We start from the raw sequence: 16,537 nt of genomic DNA on the forward strand, positions 1-16,537 counted from the left end.
ATTGTGGTTCCCTTTCCCCTACTATTTATTTGCCTGGCCTTTATTTTTTACAAATGTCTTTCAGGAGATAGCATGACCATAAAGACTTAAATTGTGTAAATATGGCATACAGGGGGCAATAATAATCTATGGTTAGCTAGATGCAGAACCGGTGCAATTACTCAAGTTAAATATTTTCTAAAGTCACTCCTCTGAAAGAGTAAATTAACTGCCTGGGGAGTAATTTGTTAGAGTTGCAGATAGTTACCAATAGTACCCAGTTATAAGAAGCAAACCTAGGAAAGGAAGAATAGAGAAAAAAAAAAAGAATATTTCCAATGATGGGCTTGCTTATTACAACTGCCTGATCTCTAATAGACAATATCAAGTAATGCTGTTCTTCCTGGACAGAAGGGTGGCATTCCCAATGAGTGAAGCTTTTTGTTTCCTATGGATTGCCTGTGTTTTCAATTCTACACTGGGTCAGCAAGGAACAGAAAGCTTTCAGTGTGACAATGGAGTCTCCTTGCCTCCTGACAGCGTTTGTGACTTCACAGATCAGTGTGGGGACAACAGTGATGAACAGCACTGTAAGTGACATTCTCCTTTCTCCAATTTCAATTCCCTGTCCATCCTGAAACCAGGGCCTCTGAACAGTCTGGGAGATTTGACTAGATACCTGGCTCTGTATGGATTTTATTTTATATACCTTTAGTGTAGATCAGAAACTAAGATGTATTGTTTACTAAAGAGATGAGTCCGTATATAAAAACTATCAAATCATGAAGATTTTCATCTGATGAAATATATTTTCAGTCAATTTTACTGATTATGAAGAAGGAATGCAAAACAAAAATGTAGCTTTTGATGTTATGTGAGTGAAACAAAATTTAAAAGAACTCATTAATGCAGCTGTAAAATACTATGAGGGAAATCAACAGCTTAAGTGTGAATTTAACGTGGAAATATTTGAAATGGATTTTAGATTGGATGGGTAGATTTTATTTTCATTTACAGAACACTGCTACCAAGTGAGTTTGTACCAATTGCATGTGGGGTACAACTCTGGCTTTTGTCCTTTGATTTCAGAGTAGTAGAAGGGCACAACCTTTGGAGAATACAAGACCTAGATTTATGTCCTGGACAAGTCATCCAGGACCCAAATCTCGTGTGATTTTGAACCTTTATTTTATTATAAGAGGTCATGAGATGAGATAAAGCAACTCTCACAGGTGGGAAAATGCCCCATGACATACTGGGAGAACGCTAATAAACAGGAAGAAGCTTACCAAGGGAAGACATGGGTAATGACACGTACGTTACTGTCATTTCTATTGCAGTATACAATCTTGAGGGTACACCATCTTTCAGTAATGGAGACTAGTATCATTTTTACACACATTCACCCTTCATAAACCACATTTTCATAAAATTACCAGGGGCTCATTGCTGGTTCATAGTAGCTGTTGGTGCAATTAATTATCCAGAGGCACGAATTCCATTATTGTAGGTCACTTAATGCAAACATATATCTTCTTTTTTTTATTCAGATAAAATATCAATTTGTGTTTACAGAATTCATTCTCTTCTGCTAAAATAAAGTTCTACATATTTGATTTTGCCATTGGTTGCCTTCCATTTATATATTCAGTTGCTATTACGTTAAAACCAGAAGAGTGATTACTGAAAAACTTTTTTCTCTGTAGAATGAAACAGGCTGATAATATTTTTCTCTTAGTTTGGGGTAGCTGTCATACTGTTACTACTCAGTAACCATTCAATACCAAGTGCAGCCAAGGGCAAAGATGCATTTGTATTTGTCCAATTTCCCCAGAGACGCTAACTGTGGGCTTGTTGCCCCTTGCTCTGGACTGTCTGGAAGAACCCTTACTGTTCCTTGATGAGGAAGCAGCAAAGAGGAGCAGCTTGGCTGGTTTGACAAGCAGTGCCAAGTCCCTTCCATTATTAATCTCTATGAAGCTTCCTTTAGTACTCTGGCTGTGATAACATGCATGGTCCTGCTTCAGAGAAAAGGTTAACAGGAAGAAATGGAAAGCCACTGAGTAGGAAAGGTCTTGGCTGCATGAAAGATTCTAAAATTCTAATAACTTTCAGCCTTGGAAGGAACTGAAGGCATGGATCTGTCGAATAAACAGATTTCATATTAAATGTTACATGGAGAGGTCACCTTTTGGCATTCTTGCTTTTCATTTTCATTTCTGGGAAGTTTCCTCTTTGGCATTTTATTTAAAATGTGAGTATCTGCAGATAAAAATTGAGAATTACTTTAAAGCATGAATTTCTTTTGTATATCACACTAGAAGAAAACTACTGTGAAGAAATAACAATGGCCAAGCAGTTTCACTCAAGGAAACTTGTGATGCTAAACTTATAGATCAGATTTTTTTTAAAACTAGCTTTATAAGGATTTGCAGTAGCCACATTTAAGAAAAAAACAATGTCCCCTTTAGCATCCAACTTGTGTGACCTTTAAAGAAATAGATTAATATGTCAACGTTTCTGAATAAAATTGGCATAGCTGAAGTTAAATTTCTGATGCCTCTGGTGCTATTAATACATTTTTGAAAATAAGTTATTGGACAGCGACGCAAGATGGCAGTCACCACAGGATTAGGAGTAAAAGTCCCTCTCAATTTCCGACTGTTGGAAGAACTCGAAGGCCAGAAAGGAGTAGGAAATGGCACAGTTAGCTAGGGTCTAGAAGATGATGAAGAGATGAAATTTACAAGATGGACAGGGATGATAATTGGGCCTCCAACAACAATTTATGAAAACCGAATATACAGCCTTAAAATAGAATGTGGACCTAAATACCCAGAAGCACCCCCCCTCCTTTGTAAGAGTTGTAACAAAAATTAATATGAATGGAGTTAATAGCTCTGATGGTATGGTGGATCCAAAAGCCATGTCAGTGCTAGCAAAATGGCAGAATTCATATAGCATCAAAGTTGTCCTGCAAGAGCTTCAGAGCCTAATGATGTCTAAAGAAAATATGAAACTCCCTGAGCCAGCTGAAGGACAGTGTTACAGCAATTAATCAAAAAGAAAAACCACAGGCCCTTCCCATTTCCCCCCTATTCGATTTAAATAGTCTTCATTTTCCACAGTAGTACATTTTCTAGATATGTCTTGTAGAACTCAAAGTACTGGAAAGGAAGCTCCCATTCAAAGGAAATTTATCTGAACATACTGTAAATGATACTTTTTTTTTGTCCATTTGGAATATATAAGTTGTGCTATAAAAAATCATCCTGTCAAGTGTCACCACTGTCCATGTAGTTGAACTTCTGGGATTAAGAAAGTCTATTTAAATTGATTCCCATCATAACTGGTGGGGCACATCTAACTTAACTGTGAAAAGACACATCACACAATCACCTTACTGCTAATTATACGGCCTGGGGTCTCTATCTTCTCCCTTTACCCTCCCAACTCCTATCCTCCCTGCAACAATAGCCCTCTAGCCTGGAGGGCTTGTTAGCGTATATGTGAAGGTTTCAGGTTACAGCCTGTGGGACTGCAGCTGGGTGTGTGGGGTGCTTCGCCTGCACCCCTGGTTTCTTTAAGTCTTAAATGATGACATTCCAAGCCATCATCCTGTTCCCATGCTCCTCTACTCCTGCCCTTGGCCAAAGTGTAGGTTGTAACCCCTCCGGTCCCCTCTGAGATTGGCCTTCGGTAAGGAATTCAGGGCTTTCCCCATATCTTCTTTCCCCCACCCTTATTGAGGGGTGATACTTTTTCTTCCCTCCTCCTCAAGTTCCTTTTTGCACTATCACCACCCAACACCTTCCATGATACTTCCTTGCTTTGGCCAGAAGCCATCAGGTAAGGCTGGAAAGAATCTCTGACCTCCCTTGATTAGTTTTGGAACCATACTTGTTCACTCTCCACCAGCCTGGGATATGAATATTGGGTCCTCGGCCGTGCCACCCTCTGCTGTCATCAGCTGATGCATTGTTTTAGCTCAGGTTTTGATAAGGTGAAAAGAATAGTCACCAGGGTTACTCAGACCTGCCAGCTCTCGGAGTCCTTGGTGGTTGGACTTGGAGAAAGGCCACATGAAGACACTTGTAAGCGCACATGATCCCTCTTAATTGTTTTACTTTCCTGTAATTGCTTTTGTTTTTAAAAATTGAAGAAGTTTTAAACAGGGCTTTTATTTGGTCATTCTTGCAATCCATTGGGGTCTAGTTTGGAATCTGACAACTGGAACAAAAAGAACCTTGAATCTGGTGCATGCCTTGGTTTTGGTGCTGCTGCTGGTTCTCCAGATCCTCAGCAGGGGTTAAGAAAGAAGCCGGTGTGGACAGCAGATGCCTGAAATTGGCGGACTTGACCTCCTGACAAATTGCTTTGTCTTTCCACTTTCTGTTCAGGATCACTAAATGATGAAATGTGGATGTGTACAGAATTACAAGCAATTCATTGTGTACTAAAGTTTTTTTTGTTTGTTTGTTTTGAAGTAGCAGCTATCAAGTCTGAAAAGCAACTGATGTTTCCATTAATCTTTTTCTGGGGAAAAACCTTAGTTCTAAGGATTAACATATTGTAAGTGAAGTTTAACATAACAGTATTCCACAGGTAGTCTTTCTATTGTCAGACCATTGCCTGACTTTAATATAATAATTAAAAAAAAAAAAACTGTGTGTTAAAAAAGAAAATAAGTTCTTATTTTACATGAACTTCTTTTTTAGAATATGTAAACCTTTTATTTTTACTCAGTATTGTTTTAAGAAATTAGAAAAAAATCTGAGTCCTCAAGATTAAATAAATTCCATTTTCAGATGATATTAAGCACTTAATCTATAGTGAACTAAAAAAGTAATTTGTAGGTCTAATAACTGTTTGGGTCTAGTGTTGATGAGAATCCCTCTTTTAGGATCCATTAACATGCTTAGCAAGGGAAATATATGTTGTCGTACTGGTCTGTGTAATTTTAAAAAATTTTTTAAAATGATTTAAAAATAGCTTTTGAGTCATATTTAAAAAATTATTAAGTGTTACATTCTCTGCTTCTGTGCTGATTCACATTGGCTAGTCTTCGTTCTCTTTTGGTATTTTTATTTTTACTTTTTATCAATATTACTTTTAATTGACAAGTTATAATTGTATACAATTATGGGGTACACAGTGATGATGTAAGTGTATAATGTGAATGATTAAATCAAGCAAAGTAATCCATTGCTTGCAAAGCATTGCAAATCCATTGCCTCATATATCATTTGTTTTTGTGATGAGACATTGAAATTTACTCTTAGTTATTTTGAAATATACAATACATTAATATTGACCGTAGTCACCCTGTTGTGCAATGGACCTCAAAACTTACTCTGTTTATCTATCCGAAACTTCGTGGCTTTTATTAACTTCCCATTATTGCCCCCTATACCTCAGTGTCTGGTAATCATCATTTAATTTACTGCTTCTCTAAGTTCAGTGATTTTAGTTTCCACATGTAGTGAGATTGTGTATTTGTCTTTTGGTGCCTGGCTTGTTTCACTTAGCATAATGTCCTCCAGGTTCATTCATGTTGTCATGAATGACAGGATTTCCTTCTTTTTATGACTGATAGTGTTTCATTGTGTGTACATACCACATTTTCTTTATGCGTCCATTGATGTACACTTAAATTGATTCTACATCCTGGCTATTGTGAATAGTACTGCAATAAGCATAGGAGGGCAGATATCCCTTCAATAAACTGATTTTCTCTCCTTCAGAAATATACCTAGAATTGGGATTGATGGATCATATGGTAGCTTAATTTTTAATATTTGAGAAAGCTCTGTATAGTTTTCCATAATGACCATACTACATGACATTCCCACCAACAATGTACAGGAGCTCCCTTATTTCTGCATTCTGCCAGCATTTGTTGTCTTTCATCTATTTTTGATAAAAGCCATTCTAACAGTTATGAGATTATATCTCATTGTGGTTGTAATTTGCATTTTCCTAATGATTAGTAATACTGAAAAATTTTTTAATGTACCTGTTGAATGTTTGTATGTCTTCTTTTGAGTAATATCTTCTCAGGTCCTTTGCCCACTTTTAAATCAGGATATTATTTTCTTGATATGAAGTTGCTTGAGCTCCTTATATAGTCTGAATATCAACCATTATCAGATGTGTGGTTTACAAGTATTTTCTACCATTCTGTGGATTTTGTCTTTACTTTGTTAATTGTCATCTTTGCTGTGCAGAAATTATTTAGTTTGATGCAGTCCTATTTGTCTATTTTTGTTTTTGTTGCCTGGGCTTTTGGGGACGTAGCCAAAAAACTATTGCCCATACCAGTGTCATGGAGCTTTCCTCCATATTTACTTTTGCAGGTAGAAGTTTTATAGTTTAAGGTCTTCTATTTAAGTCTTTAATCCATTTCAAATTGATTGTTTTACATGGTGTGATTTAAGGGTCTGATTTCCTTCATCTGCATATGGATGTCCGATGTCCAGTTTTTCTATCACCGTTTACTGAGGAGACTGTCCTTTCTCCATTGTGTGTTACTGTCACTTTTGGCAAAGTCAATTGACCATGAATGTGTGGGTTGATAGACACTTAATACAGAAATAGAAAACCAAATGCTGCATGTTCTCACTTATAAGCAGGAGCTAAACATGGAGGACATATGGACACAAATAGGGGAACAGCACACACTGGGGACTACTTGAGGAGGGAGAAAGGAGGGTGAGGACCGAAAACCACCTATTGAGTACTATTCTTATTGCATGGGTAGCAAAATAATCTACTCAAACCCTCATGACACACAATTTACTTATGTAAGAAACTTCCACATGTACCCTTGAACCTAAAATTAGAGTTAAAAAAAAAAAGTGTTGCTTCATTTCTGGGCTTTCTAGCTTGTTCTGTTGGTCTCTGTGTCTGTTTTCTTGGTCTATTTTTATGTTTTGATTACAGTTGCTTTATAGTATATTTTGAAACTAGATAGTGTAATGCCTCCAGCTTTGTTCTTTTTGCTCAAGATTGTTTTGGCTACTTGGAATCTTTTGTGATTTCATATGAATTTAAGTTTTTTTTCCTATTTCTATTTCTGTGAAAATTACATTGGAATTTTGATAGGGATTGCATTAAATCTGTAGACTGCTTCATGTGCTTTGGGCATTTTGACAATATTAATTTTTTAAATCCGTGAATATGGAATACCTTTTCATGTACTTGTGTTTCCTTCACTTTAATTGTCAGTGTTTTACAGTTTTCAGTATGCAGATCTTTCACTTTGTTAATTAAATTTTTACCTAAGTATTATACTTGATATGCTGCTATTGTAAATGGGATTGTTTTCTCAATATTTTTTGGATAGTTTCTTATTAGTATATAGAAAAACGATTGAGTTTTTTATGTTGCTTTTGTATCCTTCAATGTTACTGAATTTTTTATTAGTTTCAACAGTTTTTTGTTAAGTCTTTTGGGTTTCTACGTGTAAGATTATGTCATCGGCAAACAGGTACACTTTTACTTCTTTCTTTCTGATCTGAATGTCTTTTATTTCTTTCTCTTGCCTAAATGTTCTGGCTAGGACTTCCAGGACTATGCTGAAAATTGGTGGTGAGAATAGGTATTTTTGTTTTGGCCCTGATCTTAGAAAAAAAAGTTGTCAACATTTCACTGTTAAGTATGATGTTTGCTACCTGTTGGTCATATGGCTTTTATTATATTCTCTCTATAAGTAATCTGTTGAAAGATTTTATTATAAAAGGATTTTGAATGTTTCAAATGCTTTCTCTGAATCTATTGAGATGGTTCTATGGTTTTTATCCTTCGTTCTGTTAAGGTGGTGTATCACATTAATTGATTTGCATATGTTGAACCATACTTACAGCCCTCAGCTAAATCCCACTTGATCATGCCGAGTGATTCTTTCAATGTGTTGTTGAACTCAGTTTGCAAATATTTTGTTGAAAACGTTTGCATCTGTGTTCATCAGGAATATTGGCTTGCAACTTTTATTCTTTAAGTGTCCCCATCTGGCTTTATTATCAAGGTAATGCTGGTCTCATAAAATGACTTTTTATCTATTCAGCCACTCTGTGTCTTGATGAATTCAGTACATTTACATTCAAGGAAATTATTGATAGGTAATTAAGTATATTTATTAGTTGCTGGCACCATCAAGGTGCCAGCAGATTCAGTGCCTGGTGCCCTCTTCTTGGTCTGCAGATGGCTGCCTTCTTATTGAGACCTCACATGGCATACAGACAGATCACCTCTCCCGTGGCTGTTCTTGAGAGGGCAGTCATCCAGTTATGAGTCATGATCTCATAACTTCCCAAAGGCCCACCTTCCAATACTATTGCATTGGGAATTAGGGTTTTAAATATGAATTTGAGGGGACACACACATTCAGCTCATAGTACCACAGAATTAAGTATGCAAAAAATCTAAAAAGAAATATGTAGAGCCTATCTGAAGAAAATCAGAAAAAAACACAGATGTGCGGCCGGGCTCGGTGGCTCAAGCCTGTAATCCCAGCACTTTGGGAGGCCGAGACGGGTGGATCACAAGGTCAGGAGATCGAGACCATTCTGGCTAACACGGTGAAACCCCGTCTCTACTAAAAAAATAACAACAACAACAACAACAACAACAACAACAACAAAAAAAGACTCATGACAAGACTATGCTTCTTAATGGGATGTTGCAATGGTGTGAATAGGTCCATTTTCATGGAATCGATTTAATTACATTCTAGTACAAAATCTAACAAGGATAAACTTTGGCACCTGATAAAGTGTCTTCCAAGTTTATCTGGAAAAATGAGGGATAAATAGCTAGTAAGAGGGAGAAGAAAAAGAGAAAGAATTTTCATTAATAGGTATGATAGTGTATCATGTAAACTACACTAATGTTATGAAAGTTTATAATTAGAAAAGAATGTGATTGTTAAAAGTATTAAGCATACATGTAATATATTTGACAAATAAACTTGGCCTTCCAAATTAGTTGGGAAAACAAAATAGCTAATAATAATTTCAGCAGATTTGTATACAGTACTTACTGTATGCCAAGCACTGTTAAATAATCTCCATCCAGTGTCTCATTTAATTTTTACCAAACACAAACATAGTAGGAATAGTAGTTTTATTATTGTTCCTATTTTACAGCTTGAGGAAATGAGGCTTAGACTAGGTAAAATAAAATGCCAGAGGACACAGAGCTGTTCGTGGATCTGCTGGAATTCACAAACAATTCTATCGGATCCTGAAACTGTCAATACTAACCACCATACTATGCTGTCTTTATTACATAAAACAAATGAATATGAGGCAATTTCATGAAATACATTTCTTATCTGCTCCAGACAACAAAAATTTCTAACGATAAAATGTTAAATATTAACAATGAAGCCATAGTCTTTACTGCCCCTAATAATCAGAAAAGTCAAGGAAAGTTTCTCTTTTTCTTCGATGTGTAATAGATTTTCAAAATATGTTTGTTGAATATTGATGTTGAATAAGTATTGGGATGGGAAAGACATTTATAAGTGTTACATGAAAGAAAAAACTTTAGAAGTCAATAAATTAGAATATATAAATTAAAAGTTTCAGTATATGAAAACATTGCAAGTAAAATGAAAGAGGAAAAATGTCTGCAATATAGCACACCAATAATTCTTTTCCAGGTCTATAAATCAAAGATGCATTTTTCTTTTGTGAAAATGTAGGTAAAATTCTTGAAAACAACTCACACACACACAAAGAGAAATGACCACGTATGATGAAGTTATCAACTTCACTATTAATTGTGAATCACAATTGAAAACAAAAAGCTGCCAATATTGTTAAAATAAAATAAACATGAAAAATAAAAAAGTATGTTCATTGTTGGGAAGGGCATAAGAAGATGGATACTACTGCAGGCAAGAGAATTATAAACCCTACCTTTCTTTGTTTAGTATTTTTATAATATGAAAGAGGATTTTTAAAGTGTTCATGCCCTCTAACTGGTAATTTTGCTTTAGAAATTTATTCTAAGAAACAACATGAGTTCATGCAAAAAGTCTCCTCACAATACCATTTAATATGGTAGAAATGGGAAGTCATTTAATTTTATGATATTAAGTTAATGTTTAAATAAATTATGATGCATCGATAATATGGACATCTGTGCAGCCATCTGTCATAATTTTGATGCTATTTAAAATGAGAAAATGCTCATGATATATTGTTATGAGAAAAACCATGATTACCCATCAATATATGTATTGTACTTAAAAAGATAGTATGGCACTGCACATAAAATATGAGATGGAATTATCTCTGTGTGTTGGGCGTATACATCACTTTTCGTTTTTGTATATCTTTATGGTTTCAACTTTTCTAAAATAGCATCTATTATTTTTGGGATTTTGTTTTGGTTTTTTGAGACGGATTCTTGCTCTGTTGCCCAGGCTGGAGTGCCGTGACACGATCTTGGCTCACTGCAACCTCTGCCTCCCAGTTCAAGCGATTCTCCTGCCTCCCGAGTAGCTGGGACTACAGGTGCATGCCACTATACCCAGCTTTTTTTTTTTTTTTTTTTTTTTTTTTTTTTTTTTTTTTTGTATTTTTCTTAGTAGAGCCCACTGTGGCCTCCCAAAGTACTGGGATTACAGGCGTGAGCCACCGTGCTGGCCTCTGCATCTACTGTTTTTTATAATGAAGATAAAATTATATTTTAAAACGATCTAATAAACAGCCTTCTCATTAGCAATTGTGCTTATTCTAGTAATGAGAACAAGCTAATATTAGGCACATATACCATGTAACAGGATTCCTTTTTTTTCTTTCTCATTTCTATGTTTTTTCTCAAACTAATGAAAAAGGTTTTATTTTTTGTTATTGTTGTTGCAGATGTTATTTTTTAATCAGAGTAAGGAAATTGAGAATTTGCTAGTAAAATAATATGTCAAAGTTATATTAGCAAAGGCAGTCAATATCAGCAAGAAAAGTGTTTATGTAGCAGGGTTAAATCCGTGCATTGTCCAGTCCTATTCATGTTCAGAGCCTGGGACTTTTCCTTCCCCATCACAACTGCCCACTGCCCATCTGGATATCAATCTTTTTCTTTTGTTTTGGAGCACAGTGTCTGGGCTCTCTTTTATGTGTTTGTATGTGTGTGTGTGTGCATGTGTGTATCTACCAGTATCCACCGATGTTTCTGGTTTTGAGCCTTCTGCCCCATGCAGTTGTTTTATGTACATCACCTTACAGCAGTAAGAGGAATTCATTGTGGTTCCTCTGTGCTGGTGTTTCTTTGAGGGCAATAACTTGTCTGCAGGTTTGAGCTCAGCTTCCCTGCTGCTCCCTGATGCCAGCCTAGAAGTTGCTTAACCATCAGACAAGGTGAACACAGTTCCTTTTTGATGTAGTTTCTGGAAATCAGGTCCTTTTTTCTCTCCCTTGTCCCTTCCCCCAGTCTACCCCCTGCAAAGTCATACCCATCTTTCCTGCCCTCTTCTCGGACCCCTTACCCTTGCCTGGCCTGCCCGGGATGGGATCTTCTCACTCTCCTATTGTGGTTTTCCAATTCTAATTCTATGGAGTTAAGCCTATGTCCTCTGTCATTCAGACATTTTAGCTATTCAAGGACCAGTTATTAGTCAAAATTGGACAGTCTATTTTTCCTTGTATTTCATTTACAATGGTTCTAACTTTTCTAGAGGCAATGACAAGAGAGAGGTCACAGAGTAGAAGGTGAAGAAAAAAGAAAAACACCATTTTAAGATTTCAAGGTTTGTCAGCAAAGTTATCTACCTTGAAGGTTCTAGAGTGTCAAAGCAGCCTTGTGTCATGTGCAGCAGCACTATTCGCAACAACGAAGACATGGAATCAGCCTAAATGCCCATCAATGATAGACTGGATAAGAAAATGTGGTGTATATATACACCATGGAATACTATGCAGCCATAAAAAGGAATGTGATCATGTCCTTTGCAGGGACATGGATGGAGCTGGAGCTGCCCTCAGCAAACTAACACAGTAACAGAAAACCAAATACCGCATGTTCTCACTTATAGGTGGGACCTGAACAATGAGATCACATGGACACAGGGAGGGGAACAACACACACTGGGGCCTGTCAGAGGTTGGGGGGTCATCAGGAGGGAGAGCATCAGGAAGAATAGCTAATGGATGCTGGGCTTAATACCTAGGTGATAGGATGATCTGTGCAGCAAACCACCACAGAACACATTTACCTGTGTAACAAACTCACACATCCTGCACATGTAACCCTGAACTTAAAATAAAAGTTGAAAATAAAAAAAAAGGAAAAGAAATATTGCATTATAGTATAATTGGATATGTAAACAATAGAATTAAGAAAACAGAAATAAATCCTTACATTTATGGTGAAACAATACCACCACCACCACCACACTGAACTCTTTGTTGAAACTTTTACTGATGTAGATTCTGAAAATTTTCCAGTGAACAAGGTATAGCAAATGAAATTTACAAGTACTTACTTGTAACTAATATGTCAATGATATGAATATTGGGAATTTTATCATTTGTTTTAGTTAAAATAAATATACCTACTAAAGCTTTTTATTTTTTCTATGCTATCTTTTCTCCTTCCTTCAATGCTATTTTATTATTATTTATTCAATGCTTTTTATTTCTATGCTATCTTTTCTCCTTCCTTCAATGCTATTTTTCTTCCGAGAGAGTTGATTTTAATCTTGCTCCCATGGATGGACTTCAGAGAGACCTTGAACTGGGTATGTCTTTTTTTTTTTTTTCTTTTGGGATATATGTCTATTAGATTCCTTCTGTTATTTTGAAAACAGTATTCATGAAACACTTTTTATGTCAAATAACACCATTAGGAACTTTTCACTCTTGTCAATTGTTTTATGACTTAGGTGCTGGTGTATACAGTGGTGTAACATAAATCATTTTCTTTAATATATTTTGGTGTCTATAATTGCTTCCTAGTTGTAGACTGTTTTGTGTCATAACGGGCAATGGAAATATAAAAGAAAAGATGAACCATAAGTAATGTGGATTGTTCTTTCATCTCTGGGTATGACGTACAAAACTGGCAGTGCTTCCCAAAGCCTGTGAACACATGAAAGCATTGAACTGAGAAAGTGTTCCCAGCATATTCTGAAAATTGGCTGCACAGTGACTCTTTCTTCTAGGAGAAAGTAAAACTTTACTGGAATTTAATTTGACCCATCTTGTAGAGTTTCTTATCACAATTCCAATAAAAGATGCCTTATAACAATTAGGGAAAATTTGGTGGGGTCATGTACCTTCGTGAGATTTTAATTAAAAAAAAAAAAAAGTATTTCTGTATGAAATGATACCATTCTTCCAGAGCTGCAAACAGTTTTTCTGGTATTTTAAGGAGCTCATGAAAATGCAAAATAGTAACCCCATTCTATCAGGAAATTTACCTAATTCTCCCACTTCTAGAAGACTGATTGGCACTTACAGTCAATAAATATTTAATAGACTGGCTGATAGTACTGGTTTACTGACTGAGTGAATGGAGGAATATTCAGTTGCACTATTTTCTTTCACCATGGAATTGGATAAAACTACTCAGTCTTGCAATGTAGTCTGCTCGTATTTTGTGGCTCAAGTGTGTAAATTGATGTCACACAAGAAGAATATTCAGTTTGTGAGCTCCCTTTGAAGATTTCAGACACCTGGCAACATCAAATGGTGAATCGTTTCTTCCAAAGCAAATGTCCTCTGAGCCCTTATCTGTGCATAGACAGAACTCCTGCCATGCTTGTCATCCCATGTACATTTTTCTGCTTGTAAGCAAAAATGTTTGTAAATAAATATCATTTCTTCATGTACATATTGACACTTTAAGCTTGGCTAGGAGTTCTGAGAGAAGCCTGACATTCTGTTGTGAAAGCTATCAAATTTATGACGGCAAAGACCTTGAATCACAGTTTTTAAATAAGTTTCCATCAGAGAAATATGAATAGAATATAATATTCTCTACTACCCAGAAATAATTGTGACTTTCCACTGGGTAAGTCTTGAAATGCTTGATTGAATTTGGAAAAGAAATTTTACTTATTTTGAGAGAAATTGAAAACCTATTTGGGGAAAAAATGACAGGAGTTCATTTGTTCATGAATTAGCTTAATGAAAAATTTGTCCATGCAAAAGATTAAACTTTCTGTTTAGGGCCCTGTATTTATCCTTGCAGAAACTACTGAAAAGCCGTAACATCTTCTGGCCAAATAGCTACTCTGGAATAGAGAATTATTTGTAAACAGCTATACGACACTTCTAATACTTTAGTGAATACTGCTGTAAGCTGGAGTGAATGGTATACCTTGTTAATATTTCTGCAAATATCATCAGACACCTGCAAACACTGAAGACCTCCTTCGAAGGTTATGAATCATCAGGCAATAATAAAGTTGAAACATGGTCTGGTAATCCTTTTTTCACTGATACACATACCATTGACGACACAATCCTTGCCAAAGATGCTCTCAAGACTTAAGGATAAAGGCAACTATATATGACAAGAATCCTGCTGAAGGAATATTGGATAATTCTGGTGTGAACTTTAACAGTACTCACTTAATTCACTATAGTATACGTTTGTGACTTAGGGTTTTTCTTGTTTATGTGTCAATGAAAATATTAAAATTAATTCAATGTAAAAGATAACAAATATATCCTTGATAAATCTAATTAATACTTTTAAATCACCAAGCCAAATAGTAGGTCTTTCACTGACATTTGCTCTTGAGAATTATGACATTTTACTTTCATTTAATTGGAATATTTTGGATTCATTTCATTCTTTTCAGGAACTGGCCACTAATTTTACATTAATTGAGAGTAAGGGAAATTATTCTTTATGAAAATATTTTTGTATGTTATCTAAATGAAGGAAATGGTTTTCCAGAACAATACAGTGAATTGTATGTACAATTTTGTGACAATGTAATACATAGTGTGTTAGTCCATTTTGTATTGCTATCCTAGAATCTTTCAGACTAGGTAATTTATTAAAAAACAAAAAGGTTGATCTGGCACATGACTCTGCAGGCTGTAGAAGCATGGCACCAGCATCTGCTTGACTTCTGGTAAGGAAGCTTCTATTCATGGCAGAAGGCAATGGGGGAGCAGATGTGTCACATTGTGAGACAGGCAGCAAGGGAGAGGAGGAGGTGCAAAGCTCCTTTAAACAACCAGCTCGCTTGTGAACTAACAGTGAGAACTCACTCATTACCGTGGGGAGGGCACCAAGCCATTCATAGGGGATCCACCTCCATGACCCAAACACCTCCTGCCAGGCTCCACCTTTAAAACTGGGGATCACATTTCAACATGAGATTTGGAGGGGTCACACATCCAAACTATATCACATAGCTTTCCTCAAAAAGGGATAAAACACACTCATAAACTTGGAAAAGAAGGAGACCACCTCAACATAATAAAAGTCTATGAGAAACCCACAGCTAACATCACACTTGATGGTGAAAGACTGAAAGCTTTTCCTTTAAAATCAGGAACAAGACAGGAATGCCCATTTTTATCACTTCTATTCAGCACAGTTTTGAAAGTTTTAGACAGTGTAATCAGGCAAGAAAAATTTAAAGGCATTCAAATTGGAAAGGAAGAAGTAAAAGTATCTCTGCTCATAGACAACATGATCTTAAATGTAGATTCTATTAAAAAAAAACAGAGCTAGTTAAAAATCTCAGCAAAGCTGCAGGATACAAAACAAATACACAAAACTCAGTTGCATTTTAGTACACTAACGATGAACAGTCTGAAATGAATAAACCAATTTCATTTACAATAGCATCAAGAAGAATAAAATAGGAATAAACTAGACTAAAGAGACAAAAATCTTTTATATTGAAAACTATGTAATTGTTGAAAGACATTTACAAAGATATAAATGGAAAAGATGTTCTGTGTCCATAGATTGGAAGATTTAATATTATTAAGATTTCAGTATTACCCAAAGCAGTCTATAGATTCAGTGCAATCTCAGTCAAAATTTCAACAATTTTTCTTTTGTAAAAGTAGTAAAATTTTTTTTTTTTTTTTAATTTGAGATGGAGTCTCGCTCTGTTGCCCGGGCTGGAGTGCAGTAGCTGGGACTACAGGCGCCCGCCACCTCGCCTGCCTAGTTTTTTGTATTTTTTAGTAGAGACGGGGGTTTCACCGTGTTAGGCAGGATGGTCTCGATCTCCTGACCTCGTGATCCGCCTGTCTCGGCCTCCCAAAGTGCTGGGATTACAGGCTTGAGCCACCGCGCCCGGCCAAAAGTAGTAAAATTTATCCTAAAATTCATGTGGAATCTCAAGGGACCTCAAAACAAAACAAAACAAACAAACAAAAAAAAAACCTGGGAAAAGAAGAAAGAGATCTAACACTTCCTGATTTCAAACCTTACTAAAAAGCTACAGTACCTGAGTGTGGTATCGACATAAAGACAGACATCTAGACCATGGAATAGAATAGAGAGCCCAGAAGTAAACCTTCAAATATATGGTCAAGTGAGTTTTGAGAAGGGACCCAAGACCAATGGGGAAAGG

At 36.0% G+C, this 16,537-nt stretch overlaps 1 protein-coding gene and 1 pseudogene across 2 annotated transcripts in view; both read left to right on the forward strand.

The window, feature by feature from the left end:
• The first annotated feature begins 201 nt into the window (after nt 1-201).
• MALRD1 (MAM and LDL receptor class A domain containing 1) overlaps nt 202-16,537 on the forward strand; it is a 715,118-nt gene continuing 698,782 nt past the window's right edge. Inside the window, exon 1 of one of the 2 annotated variants that reach the window (XM_017869225.1) lies at nt 202-569. In XM_017869225.1, coding sequence (XP_017724714.1) covers nt 371-569 — 199 coding nt within the window. In that variant the 5' untranslated portion in view covers nt 202-370. The remainder of the gene's footprint in view (nt 570-16,537) is intronic. The other variant, XM_017869224.1, reaches the window with a different exon arrangement.
• On the forward strand, nt 2,593-3,037 carry LOC108527760 (ubiquitin-conjugating enzyme E2 variant 1 pseudogene; annotated as a pseudogene).

Source organism: Rhinopithecus bieti, unplaced genomic scaffold (genome assembly GCF_001698545.2).
Source record: "Rhinopithecus bieti isolate Rb0 unplaced genomic scaffold, ASM169854v2 scaffold_3043, whole genome shotgun sequence".
Classification (NCBI taxonomy): Eukaryota; Metazoa; Chordata; class Mammalia; order Primates; family Cercopithecidae; genus Rhinopithecus; species Rhinopithecus bieti.